At 37.2% G+C, this 12,688-nt stretch overlaps 3 protein-coding genes and 1 pseudogene across 11 annotated transcripts in view; all 4 read left to right on the top strand.

Moving 5' to 3' along the window:
- LOC107479052 (ABC transporter B family member 2-like) overlaps nucleotides 1-6,057 on the top strand; it is a 51,545-nt gene extending 45,488 nt beyond the window's left edge. Inside the window, exons 1-11 of one of the 9 annotated variants that reach the window (XM_021137788.2) lie at nucleotides 347-487; nucleotides 672-997; nucleotides 1,608-1,662; nucleotides 1,754-2,390; nucleotides 2,467-3,007; nucleotides 3,096-3,475; nucleotides 3,645-4,048; nucleotides 4,275-4,516; nucleotides 4,603-4,850; nucleotides 4,942-5,354; nucleotides 5,485-6,057. In XM_021137788.2, the coding sequence (XP_020993447.1) occupies nucleotides 710-997; nucleotides 1,608-1,662; nucleotides 1,754-2,390; nucleotides 2,467-3,007; nucleotides 3,096-3,475; nucleotides 3,645-4,048; nucleotides 4,275-4,516; nucleotides 4,603-4,850; nucleotides 4,942-5,354; nucleotides 5,485-6,047 (3,771 nt within the window). In that variant the 5' untranslated portion in view covers nucleotides 347-487; nucleotides 672-709 and the 3' untranslated portion in view covers nucleotides 6,048-6,057. Of the gene's footprint in view, nucleotides 1-346; nucleotides 555-668; nucleotides 998-1,607; nucleotides 1,663-1,753; nucleotides 2,391-2,466; nucleotides 3,008-3,095; nucleotides 3,476-3,644; nucleotides 4,049-4,274; nucleotides 4,517-4,602; nucleotides 4,851-4,941; nucleotides 5,355-5,484 lie in introns of those variants that run through there. The other 8 variants (XM_052260590.1, XM_016099215.3, XM_016099207.3 and 5 more) reach the window with 8 other exon arrangements.
- Nucleotides 6,058-6,702: 645 nt separating this feature from the next.
- LOC107479180 (RING-H2 finger protein ATL29-like) lies at nucleotides 6,703-7,648 on the top strand. Its single transcript, XM_016099330.3, has one exon. The coding sequence runs from the start codon at nucleotides 6,752-6,754 to the stop codon at nucleotides 7,613-7,615; it is 864 nt and encodes a 287-aa protein (XP_015954816.1). The 5' UTR covers nucleotides 6,703-6,751; the 3' UTR covers nucleotides 7,616-7,648.
- Nucleotides 7,649-9,992: 2,344 nt separating this feature from the next.
- LOC107479222 (protein TORNADO 2-like) lies at nucleotides 9,993-11,126 on the top strand. The gene has a single exon (XM_016099370.3). The coding sequence runs from the start codon at nucleotides 10,156-10,158 to the stop codon at nucleotides 10,960-10,962; it is 807 nt and encodes a 268-aa protein (XP_015954856.1). The 5' UTR covers nucleotides 9,993-10,155; the 3' UTR covers nucleotides 10,963-11,126.
- A 598-nt stretch (nucleotides 11,127-11,724) lies between these two features.
- LOC107479190 (CBS domain-containing protein CBSX5-like) lies at nucleotides 11,725-12,251 on the top strand (annotated as a pseudogene).
- Nucleotides 12,252-12,688: the final 437 nt, after the last annotated feature.

Genomic DNA, 12,688 nt, shown 5'->3' with positions numbered 1-12,688 from the left:
TATGTGGCTGCTGTGTTTAATATATATGATAGACGATTCGAGGCAATATATGATAATCAGATAATGTATGACATGTGATTATTATGCGTTAGCAATAAGTTGAACCAGAGTCATAAATTATTGCTTAAAATTTAAGAAAGAACGCGCAAAAAACGACAATGGTACTTAACTGTTGCATGAATCATCTAAACTTAATTTCGATCTTTCTTACCCATATGATTTTCTTCTTCACTAAGTATAACTAAGTACGTACAGACAAATTAAGCGGCTATGGTTAATCCATTCTCTTATATATGTAAATGCTATGCTATTAAAGCGAATTCCATTCATTCCTTTTTCTCAATGCAAGAGGGAGATGGTGTAAATCTGCTCGCTACAACAATAATAATGGCTCGTCATCACTAATCCTCAAGACAAATACACAAACATAACCTCTTAGCTTGTGCCTCGTGTCTTGTGGTTCGCCAGAGAAGATCAGAGATCGAAGGCACCGTAACCACGCTCAAACATCAAACCTTTTTTCAGATTAAGTTCGCTTAGTTTATTTTGCATTTGTACACTACCATTGATATCCTCATATTAGTTTTTTCAGTACATACGTTGGTAGCATGAATTTAAGAAAATCTTCTCCTTCTGCACAACTGATATAGTCACATTTGTTGTCACAGCAGCCTCTTGCAATTGTACGAGTTTATAGCTCTCAATTTATATGTCAGAGCAGGAGGAATCGTTCTCTGGTGCCTCGGCAATTGATGAGGCAGCAAATGAAGAGATAAAGAAGGAAGCAGGAAAGAGTAGAAAGGAACAGAGGGTTCCTTTACACAAGCTCTTCTCGTTTGCTGACTTCTATGATTGTGTCTTGATGGCTATTGGATCCATTGGGGCATGTGTTCATGGTGCCTCTGTGCCTGTCTTCTTTATTTTCTTTGGAAAGATGATCAATGTGGCTGGCTTAGCTTACCTTTATCCCAAAGAAACTTCCCATCGAGTTGCCAAGGTTTGTGCTGAACTATAATATATCCTTGTGTATATTCACGTTTTCTATTTTGGACATCATGTTAGTTACTATAGAAGGTCAGAAGTTAGCTGGTAGTTATGTTAGTTACATTTTTCGAAATTAATAGTTAGTTATTTCAGCAATGCCAGCTGGTAAAGTTTGTTAAAAGCTGAGGTAACTTAAGCTAACCAGAGTTGAAGGTAGTTGGTTAGCTATAGTTAATGTGCAGTTAGTTGGTATAAGCAGCTGAAAACTGGTTCTGTAGTTGAGGCCCTCCATGATTTCAATGCTCATTTTCAGATTCACAAACTTCACTAGCAATTCTCTCAGTTCCCCTTGAACCTCAAATTCTGCATTGCCAAAGCAGAATTTATCACATACATCATCATTACATTCAATATCTACTTTAATTTTTCATCATTTGAATTGGTTAGCTAGCTAGTTAGTTGGTCGGTATCACTCAGCAGACCTTGTCAAACAACGGTTAGACTTCACTTAGAAGTGTCTGTTGGTCTTTTGCTAGTGCTAAACATGCTTGTTTCTTATATGTATCAATGTATGTATATGCAAAATAAAAATAATAATACTTGTTTGCTGCGATGTTTTGCAGTACTCATTGGATTTTGTGTATCTAAGTATAGTAATACTGTTTGCGTCTTGGACAGGTATGAACTTATTTCATGACTTCATTAATACCCAAGTAAAGTGCAATTCTCGTAGATAAATCTTATTTGCTTAATTCTGAGAGATATGCAGAGGTTGCTTGTTGGATGCACACGGGCGAACGTCAGGCAGCGAAGATGAGGATGGCTTATTTAAGATCAATGCTGAATCAAGATATTACTTTATTTGATACAGATGCATCAACCGGAGATGTTATATCTGCCATTACAAGTGACATTATTGTTGTCCAAGATGCACTATCCGAGAAGGTAGGAAATTTGATGCATTACATAAGCAGATTTGCAGCGGGGTTTGCCATTGGATTTGTGAAAGTGTGGCAGATCAGTTTAGTGACACTTGGAATTGTACCCTTAATTGCACTTGCTGGAGGTGCTTATGCATATGTCACATTTGGGCTAGTTGCCAGAGTTCGCAAAGCCTATGTAAAGGCTGGTGGGATCGCTCAAGAGGTGATAGCCAATGTGAGAACAGTACAAGCATTTTCAGGAGAAGAAAGGGCAGTGAGATCATACAGAGCGGCTCTCATCAACACCTATAGAAATGGCTATAAAGCAGGTTTGGCAAAGGGTCTGGGACTAGGCTCCATGCATTGCGTCCTTTTCCTCTCCTGGGCTCTGCTTGTTTGGTTCACTAGCATCGTTGTTCACAAGAATATTGCCAATGGCGGCGTCTCTTTCACTACGATGCTCAACGTTGTTATCTCTAGCCTGTAAGCCTAAGTCTAGCCTTTTTGTTTTGTTCCTTGGTAGATCGAGATCATTTTTATGTATGTTTTGCTCTTTCAGATCACTTGGGCAGGCAGCACCAGATATTTCTGCTTTTGTCCGAGCAAGGGCAGCTGCTTATCCCATCTTTGAGATGATAGAAAGAGACACAGTGAACAAGACCAGCTCCAAGTTTGGTCAAAGATTGAGCAAATTGGAGGGTAACATCCAATTTAAGGATGTATGTTTCAGTTATCCTTCTCGTCCTGATGTACCCATCTTCAACAACCTCTGTCTTGAGATTCCTTCTGGCAAAATTGTAGCCCTTGTGGGAGGAAGTGGCTCCGGAAAGAGCACTATAATATCGTTGATTGAGCGCTTCTATGAACCACTTTCTGGTCAAATACTACTAGACGGGCACGATATTAGGGGACTTGATCTCAGATGGCTTAGACAGCAAATTGGGCTAGTTAATCAAGAACCTGCACTATTTGCTACAAGCATCAAGGATAACATACTGTATGGAAAAGATGATGCAACGCTTGCTGAAATAAATTATGCGGTGACGCTATCAGATGCTCAGACTTTCATTAACAATCTTCCGGATGGATTAGATACAAAGGTAATATGCATGCATGTAGACCTGGCTAGAGGCTGGAGGAAGCTAAGAGTAGGACGTTTCTAATATAATAATGAAATTAATCTTGCAGGTTGGTGAAAGAGGGATTCAACTATCAGGTGGACAGAAGCAAAGGATTGCAATATCTCGAGCTATTGTCAAGAATCCATCAATACTTTTATTAGATGAAGCAACGAGCGCTCTGGATGCGGAGTCAGAGAAGAGTGTACAGGAGGCACTTGATCGAGTGATGGTTGGTAGAACAACCGTGATAGTGGCACATAGGCTTTCTACCATTAAGAATGCAGATATTATCGCGGTTGTTCAGCAAGGAAAGATTGTGGAAACTGGCAACCACGAGGAGCTCATTTCTAACCCAAATGGTGTATATGCATCTCTTGTTGAAATCCAGGAGTCAGCCTCTTTGCAACACCACCCTCGTGTGGATTCTAGCATGGGACAAACATCCAGGTACCTACGTAATTCATAGCAGTTATAAGAATTTAGGTAATTAAACCTTAAAAACCCGCTACGCCAGATAGTATTTAGTCATTGTAATCAAAGATAATGCAACTCTTTTCTATATTCCACTGTCCACCAGGATAAGCACCTACTAAAGTTGATTATTTATTGTTTATAGCGTTTCCCGTACAACAAGCTTTGGTGGTAGTTTTCATTCGGATAAAGAATCTGTTGCCTATTTTGGTTCTAATGAAGGAGAAAGTAGTATTAGAAACAACTCAAGCCATGTCTCGATAAGGAGACTATATTCCATGGTTGGTCCTGACTGGTATTATGGAGTTTTTGGAACCTTGGGTGCATTTATTGCTGGTGCCCTGATGCCACTTTTTGCTCTCGGAATAACTCATGCACTTGTAGCATACTACATGGACTGGAATGCAACGCGTCGTGAAATTAGGAAAATAGCTTTCCTCTTCTGCGGGGCAGCAATTTTAGCCGTTACTGCTTATACCATCGAACATCTGTCTTTCGGAATCATGGGCGAGCGGCTTACCCTTCGTGTCAGAGAAACAATGTTTTCTGGTACTTGTGATCAACTTCTTCTTGTCATTCAAGTTTATCGCTGAAATGTAGATTTATGAGTTTACTTTAACTGTTGAATTTTTTAAGTTAAAACCATGCATTGCAATCACTTTACTTTATACAAGTCCTACACATTTTTCCTCTTGAGGTATGCAAAGATGAACCATATTATTTAGCAATCATTGGTTAAAACTTCATTTAACTTCCCTCACTCATCTGGTTGCAGCTGTTTTGAAAAATGAAATTGCCTGGTTTGATGATACTAGCAACACAAGTTCTATGCTTTCATCACGTTTAGAGGCTGATGCGACTTTATTAAGAACTATTGTTGTTGATCGATCTACAATTCTCTTTCAGAATGTTGGTCTGATTGTTACTTCATTTATTATTGCCTTCATTTTGAACTGGAGGGTTACGCTTGTTGTCTTGGCTACATATCCTTTGATCGTCAGTGGTCACATCAGTGAGGTTTGTTAATCTTGTTCCATGTTTTTTGACATTATTAAGATTTTGGTTCATTTCTTGGATCTCCATAATTTCTTCTATGATTTCAGAAACTTTTTATGAAAGGCTTTGGTGGAAACCTGAGCAAAGCATATCTAAAAGCCAACATGTTGGCGGGGGAGGCTGTGAGTAATATCCGTACTGTTGCAGCATTTTGTTGTGAAGAAAAAGTCATCCACCTTTATGCTCAAGAGCTTGTTGAACCATCCAAGCGTTCATTCAAACGAGGCCAAATTGCTGGCATATTCTATGGCATATCCCAGTTCTTTATTTTCTCTTCTTATGGCCTTGCCTTATGGTACATTATTTAAATATCTTCGATGTTATGTTACATGTAGTATGTTAAAAGTGGGATTTATGCTGACATTTGCATTGTATACCTTTCACAGGTACGGATCAGTTTTGATGCAGAAGGAGCTTTCTAGCTTTAAATCAGTTATGAAGTCGTTCATGGTTTTGATCGTAACCGCACTGGCCATGGGGGAGACTTTGGCATTGGCACCAGATATGCTAAAAGGAAATCAAATGGCTGCATCAGTATTTGAAGTGATGGATAGAAGGACAGGAATAAAGGGAGATGTGGGAGAAGAGTTGCATACAGTGGAAGGAACAATTGAGCTAAAAAATATCCATTTCCGATACCCTTCAAGGCCAGATGTGGTTGTTTTTAATGATTTCAATATGAGAGTTCCTTCAGGGAAGACTGTTGCCTTGGTGGGGCACAGTGGTTCCGGGAAAAGCTCCGTCATCTCTCTTATACTCAGATTTTATGATCCAACATCTGGAAGGGTGATGATTGATGGTAATTAAGATATATACAAAATTTAATGTCTCATCAGTAGCCTTGCTGCTGCTGGTGGTTACTTATCATAATTGTTAGTGAAATCATTGTCCTAAGTTCCTACAATGATGATTCATTATCTATCTTGCAGGAAAAGACATAAGGAATCTTAATTTAAAATCTGTTAGGAAACACATTGGTTTTGTGCAACAAGAACCGGTACTTTTTGCAACATCTATTTATGAGAATATTCTTTATGGAAAGGAAGAAGCGTCCAATTCAGAAGTAGTTGAAGCAGCTAAGCTTGCAAATGCTCATAACTTCATAAGTGGTCTTCCTGAGGGATACTCCACCAAAGTAGGGGAAAGAGGAGCTCAACTATCTGGTGGTCAGAGACAAAGGATAGCTATTGCGAGGGCCATATTGAAGAATCCTGCAATCTTGTTGCTGGATGAAGCCACGAGCGCACTAGATGTGGAGTCAGAACGTGTAGTACAACAAGCTCTAGACAAATTGATGAACAACAGAACAACAATTGTGGTGGCTCATAGGCTATCCACAATAAGAAATGCATATCAAATCTCTGTTGTCGACGATGGAAAAATAGTTGAGCAAGGGACTCATTCGAGTCTGATACAGAACAAGAGTGGAGCATATTATAAATTAGTTAGCCTTCAACAACAACATCAACATTTACATGAGCAACAAAACTAGTCATTTGTCCTATGCAACTATATTAATGAATATTAAATTATTATGTTTTAATTGCGAGTGATTCTATGTATGGTCACTTTTTCGATTATACATAGTCATATACACGAATAATATAGGAAGACATTTTATTTAACTTAATATATATAATTCTTTTTTATATATATAAAAGAAAAAAAAAGAGGAAATTATGAGTTATGACTATTTAGTATTTAGTTTTCAAATTATGGCTCCCAAACATTTTGATATGTACACACGAGCGCATACAAAAGGCTACATTGTGGTGCACTCAAATATAATCCCTCCGGCCTCCTACTCATTAGGAATTTAGGACTCCATAGAAACCAATCCTTCTTATTGAGGACGAAAAACCAATCCCTCAACATACAGCATCATCTCTCTGATATTAACCCACCATCTAGCTTAGCTATATTACTCATATAACGTACACCATGACATGTCTCCTTGATTCTCGCTATACATTTTTCTTCTCACCAATCCCACCTCTAGCCAAAGAATAAAAAGAAGGCTGGAAAATAAAATAAAATTAAGAAAGAAACAAAAATCATCACCTTGTATGTATGTTTGCGCGGGATCGAAGTCCTCTCATCGATGCAAAGAAGAATTTATAAGAATGGAAGGTCCGGAATAAGCGAGTCTCCGGCCGCCACATTTGCCGTGTTGATTGGTGTGTCATCATCTTGCCAATGTCATCATCGGAGGCGGGCTACAAAACGCCCGACGGAGAATACAATACCCCCCCGGCGTTAATAGCATTCACGTTAGCCGTCCTAGTGTTATGCTTCATGGCCTTCAGCGTTGTGTACTTGTGCAAGTACTGCTTTGTAAGCGTCCTCCACTCTTGGGCCTTCCACCAGAGTTTCTCTGGTTCATTGCTTCGTCCTTCATCAACAAATAGGTCTTCCTCAATAGGCCTTGATCCTTCCATGCTTCAAACGTTCCCAACCTTTGTGTATTCCTCCGTAAAGGACCTCCGCAGCCTAGAATGTGCCATTTGCTTGCTCGAATTCCAGGACGACAGCTTGATTCGCCTCTTGACTATTTGCTGCCATGTTTTCCACCAAGAATGCATTGACCTTTGGCTTTATTCCCACAAGACTTGCCCTGTTTGCCGCACAAACCTCGAGGAGCATAAATCAGGAGAAGGAGAAATCAGTGGTAGCAGTGGTGGTGCTGACATACGCATTGACATAATAACAGACATGGCCACCCAAGGTAGTGGGGGTCATCAGGGTACAGGAGGAGAGGATCATTCGTGTAATGACGAACATGATCATAATAATAATGGGGTGCAGCAAGAACACAAGTTTGCAAGGTCACACTCAACGGGCCATTCCATAGTTTTTAGAGGAGAAGAAGAAGAAAAAGATGATAAATATACCTTGAGGCTGCCTCAACACATTATAAGAGGGCGGCACCACTATTCTAAGAGTTGTACAAGTTTTCAAGAGATGCAGATGACGACTTCGACTAGGCCTTGTAGTAATTGCGGCTTTGTTGAATCTGTATCTAGCTGCTCCACCTCTCTCGCTCATATCCAAATTTCTTGAAGCATCTTAATCATTATCCAATTACTATCTCTCTCCCCCTTTTGTTCTTCATTGATTTAAAGAAGGAACATACTAGCTAGGTTTTCTCTACTCTTCTAGTGTAGATTATTGTTTATCATTATTATCATGCATTTGGATTTTTCTTTGATTTTACACTTTATTTTCCGGATGAAGAATGACTTCAATAATCTAAAATGGCCGGGTAAAAGAAAACGAGAGATATAATCTTGAGTTGACGAAGAAAATAGTACATTATTAGTACATTACCATTGCAAATTAAGGAACATCATACCACCACTACATTTCACAGTTCACACTTTAAATTAGTCCACCCATTCAACATTGCAATCAAAAACCACCCAATCACACTTTATAATACACACCTAATACTTGTATTATTCATGGTAAGTATGTCCTAATTAATGAATAATAAAGCATAATAATATAATCAATTTGTATGATAACTAAAATAAATATAAAAATAAAATTAACAAATAAATATGTAATTTCATTCTAATATAAAAGATTTATGTCTTTTTTAAAAATAAATAAATTTAATTTTTAAAAATAATAAATTATATTTTAATTTATATTATATTTTAGTTGAATAATTATATGAAATTATATATAAATTATCAAATAAATATTCTACAAAATATTTTTAACATAAAACCATTTAAATTTAACATTAGAATATACTATATAGTACAATTAATTTATCTCTCCGCACATCGCACAAGTCTCACTCTAATATATAATTTAAGAATAATTCTCTACGTATAAGTGTTTTTTCATACAAGTCTTTACAAGTCATTTATATTCACGCGCTTCGAGCCGTCTTCTTCTTGCTGCACGTTCTTCTTCCTCCTCCTCTTCTTCTTCTCTTTTGTTATTGTTGTCATCAATACCACCACTTCCTCCTCCTTTTCTTTCTCTTTCTTTTTTCATTGGAATTTTTTTTAGTTAATATTTTCGTTAGTAGTTTATGATTCTGAATAATATTTCATCGTTTATGGTTTAAATTTAATATAATGTAAAAGTTCTACATTGAAAAAAGTATTTTTCTGTATTTGCAGTAAATTTGGGTATAACACGAAGATATTTTGGTGTATTTTAAGAATTTTTTGGTCTGATAAGTTCTGTATAATTCAAAACTCTTCCTCTTCGTCCTCCTCATCTTTTACTCCTTCTTCTTCCTCGTTTTCTTATTTCGTTTTCTTATAATTCTTCCTGGGAGAAAAAATCAAATAAAGAAGAAAAAACACATAATATTGCAAAATCAATAGAAAGAGAAAGAGGGAAAAAATGCAACAACAACAGTAATAAAAAACAATGATGAAGATGAAACACGCGAAAAAAAGAAGAAAAACACAAAGAAGAATCAGAAGAAGGAAGAAGAGGAGGAGCAACGTGAAGCACACTATGAAAACCGTTGAGTAACGCCTGTAGTTTGGCCCAACTTCGATGACTTATAAACCCAAATAACTTGTATGTGCAGCACTATTCATAATTTGAATTGGTATAGATTCTATGTTTTTTTTAATAATTTCAGGTGTAATTCAATTCATTTTAAATAATGAAAGATTTGGAATAATTTTTTTTATAAGAATATTGAAGATAATAACAGTTTTTATAAAATTTTGTGGAGATTCTAAACTAAATAAAAAAGGAATTAAAAATTATGATCTAAAAAACGATACCATCAGAAGAATATTATTGATTTGGAAGATATGATAATTGATAAGCATAACTGGAGAGTGTGCAATTTTTTACTCCATAAAATCTATTATTTTTTCTTACTTCTCTCTGAGTTGATATAACAGCGAATTCTAATTTGCCTTTTTAATATAGAGCTCAAAGCTGATGATTATATCAAAACTCGAAAAGGAAAAATATACAAGTGCGTCAAAACCTCAAAGGAGGTTTGAAAGACACACATGGACGCATGGATTCTTCCTTCTGATTTTAATTTGTCCATGACGTGCACATACAACGCAAGGTATTCTTTGCTTTCAAAAAAGTAAGCCTCAAAAGTAACGCGTCCTAAATAAAGGATAAGAAAGTACGGAAAATCAATTTTTATTAATTAATTATTTTTTTGAATTATAATATTTACAATCTAGAATTAAAAATTTATAATTTAAAGAGCAATGCTAGGGGCCAGCAATTTTTGTGATTGTTAGCCATCAACTAGCCATCAATGATGATTTGATGGTGTGAGATTGGTATGAGATTTCATCCAATGGCTCACCTTCCTCTGTTGGTTATATGCTGGCCAAAATTCAAACAAACTGCTGGCCCCCTAGACTTTTCCTATATAATATATTCGAAACCAACTTTAACAAACTCATTCTTCATTATTCTAACTAGCTGGTGGCTAGCTTTTGGGTATTGAAGGTTAGGAACAAATTTGAAGAAAAGAGACCTGTGCGTGGCCTCATTATTCCTTTTGGTTTAATTTAATTAGCAGGCGATCAGACCATCAAGTAATCATCTATCTGGTATCCATCAGCAATCAAGTACGTTGAGCTGTTGCGGATATGGCACTGAGCAACAATGTGATAGGAGGCATCAACTTAGGGGCGGTGCTGCTGTCGATTCCAATAATTGGGACCGGGATATGGCTGAGCACAGAGGTAGCGGAATCGTGTGTGAAGGTTCTAGAATGGGCGGTGCTTATGTTGGGGATTGTGATGATGGTGGTGGGTCTGGCGGGATTGGCGGGAGCATTATTGTGGAGAGTCCAGCAGGTGAGGGTGATGATATTCTACCTGGTAGCCATGCTGGTGCTAATCGTGTTGCTGCTGTGCCTGGTGGTGTTGGTGTACACGGTCACCCTTAGAGGCCACGGCAACGTTCAACCCAACCGCTCATACTTGGAATACCACTTGGATGACTTCTCGCTTTGGCTTCGTCGAAGGGTTAGAAGCTCTCGTATCAGAACCTGCCTTTCCAAAACCAATGTGTGCGCTCGCTTGAACCAAAGTTACCGAATGCCTCAGGACTTCTTTAATGCGCATCTGACACCCATGCAGTCAGGGTGCTGTAAGCCACCAACAGAATGCGGTTACACCTTTGTGAATCCAACGTACTGGATAAGCCCCATCAGCACGGCAGCAGATGCCGACTGCACACGCTGGAGCAACGACCAGATGCAGCTCTGCTACAACTGTGACTCCTGTAAGGCCGGTGTCTTGGCCGCCGTCAGAAAAGAATGGAGAGCGGCCAATCTCATACTCCTCATTACTTTGCTTCCTCTCGTTGCACTCTACCTCGCTGCCTTCTTTGCCTTTCGGAACGCAAAAACTGACCAACTCTTCCGCAGATACAGGCAAGGATACACCTAGTTAGACAACTACTTTAATTTTCCCACGAGATCAGAAATGCATCTTTGGTGCGTGCTCCTCAACTAAATGTATCATTTTGCTTCTAACATATAATTATTACATCATATTTAGCATAGTGATTGCATTATTATGTATTCTTAAAACAAAGGAAATTGAAGAAATGTTAATCATAGTCAATTAAACGTTGAACCAAACATCAATTTTCGACTATATAAATAAAAGCAAAACTACATTAATTTTAGACTATGACCTATGTTGATATGCATGCTCTTATATATGCATAGACTATTACTCTGCAACTTGTGTCTTGGATGACAGGATGACAATGGGATTCTGTAAGTGTGAGTATCAATCAAAGATAGTAATGGAGATTGGGCAAAAAATTACTCTGTAGAATAGGGGCGAGGAAGAAATTTCAGAGAGTGAGATGAGAAATGGAGAATCGTCTCCGTCCCTGCTCTCCTATATTAAGATTGTCACCTATATCCATGGCCATGGTCTTAAATTTTAACTGCAGGTCTGCGAGCATTATATACTAGGGATGGTAACTCAGGGGAGTATAGTGATTTTTCGATAAAAATATGGAAAAGTATATGGAACCAAGAGTTATTACCTAAAAACTAAACAAAATCACATTAATTTATATTAATAATTAATTAATTTTAAATTTTTTAAATTCAAAATTTAAAAAATTTAAAATTGATTAAGTAAACCTAATTAAAACTTATAAAAACTTTCATCTTTTCTCTCATATTAACCTACTCACCTCCAACAACCTCTCTCAATGCAATCGCAGCGTTTTTTCTTACGCGGGCTAGCCCAATCAACACTCTAAACATTATTGACCATCAAAATCTCTTTGCCGTCAATTATGATGACCCTGCATCGTCTGCTTTAAACCTCCTTTCGTTGTTCCTAATCCACCAAAGCTCTATTGCGATTGTTGATCCGGAAGGCAAATTCGTCAGAGAAATCTCACCATTCATGCTCAATTGTTGTGACGAAGCCGTTGCACCGGCGCTGGCCACACTCTCAGCTGGGGACTTGATGGCCTATATTGATTGTGGTGGACCTCCGGAAGACCTTGTGCAGATTATGAAGGAGAGGCTGAAAGAGCAAAATCTTGGTGCGGCTTTGGAGCTGCTTGGAAATGAAGGGGACTTTCATCTTGGTCATCGTTTTGTTCAAGTTCATCAGACGATGATGCATCTTCCGAAAAGAATTGGAAGCTTGGAGGGTACTCGGCGAGGGTAGTGAGGAGGTCAGAGGCCATTGTTTGCTACCCGTAGATAGTGAAAGGAGTCCTTGAACAATTATAAAAATATAAAAAAATATCCTAATATTTAACAAAGAAAATATACAGTTATATTTTAGTAAAAATAATTAAATATCTATAAAATTTAAAAAATTTATAAAATTCTTAAAAAATAGAGATATTTACATTTGTAATACAAAAATATTCGAAAAATATATAAAAGAACATCTATTTAGTATGAAAAGAAACATTCTAATGGTCACAAAAAAATATTCTAATACTTAACAGAAGAAATATCCATATATATTAACTCATAGAAATTTTAAATTCTATTTGACTGATTTTTGGCTAATATCCTTTTGATTTCCTAGCATTACTCTAAAAGAATTTATGTAATTAAGAAACGAAATGAAAATTATATATTAATATTAAATACTAATATTATTCAAATTGATTATTTTATGTATGTAT

Source organism: Arachis duranensis, chromosome 1 (assembly GCF_000817695.3).
Source record: "Arachis duranensis cultivar V14167 chromosome 1, aradu.V14167.gnm2.J7QH, whole genome shotgun sequence".
NCBI classification, from domain to species: domain Eukaryota; kingdom Viridiplantae; phylum Streptophyta; class Magnoliopsida; order Fabales; family Fabaceae; genus Arachis; species Arachis duranensis.
Note: the sequence above shows the minus strand (reverse complement) of the source record. Positions and strands in the feature narration are given on the sequence as shown.

What these genes read in the sequence shown, in the direction of transcription:
- LOC107479222 (XM_016099370.3), top strand. Translation starts at nt 10,156, where the DNA reads ATGGCACTGAGCAACAATGTGATAGGAGGCATCAACTTAGGGGCGGTG.
- LOC107479180 (XM_016099330.3), top strand. Translation starts at nt 6,752, where the DNA reads ATGTCATCATCGGAGGCGGGCTACAAAACGCCCGACGGAGAATACAAT.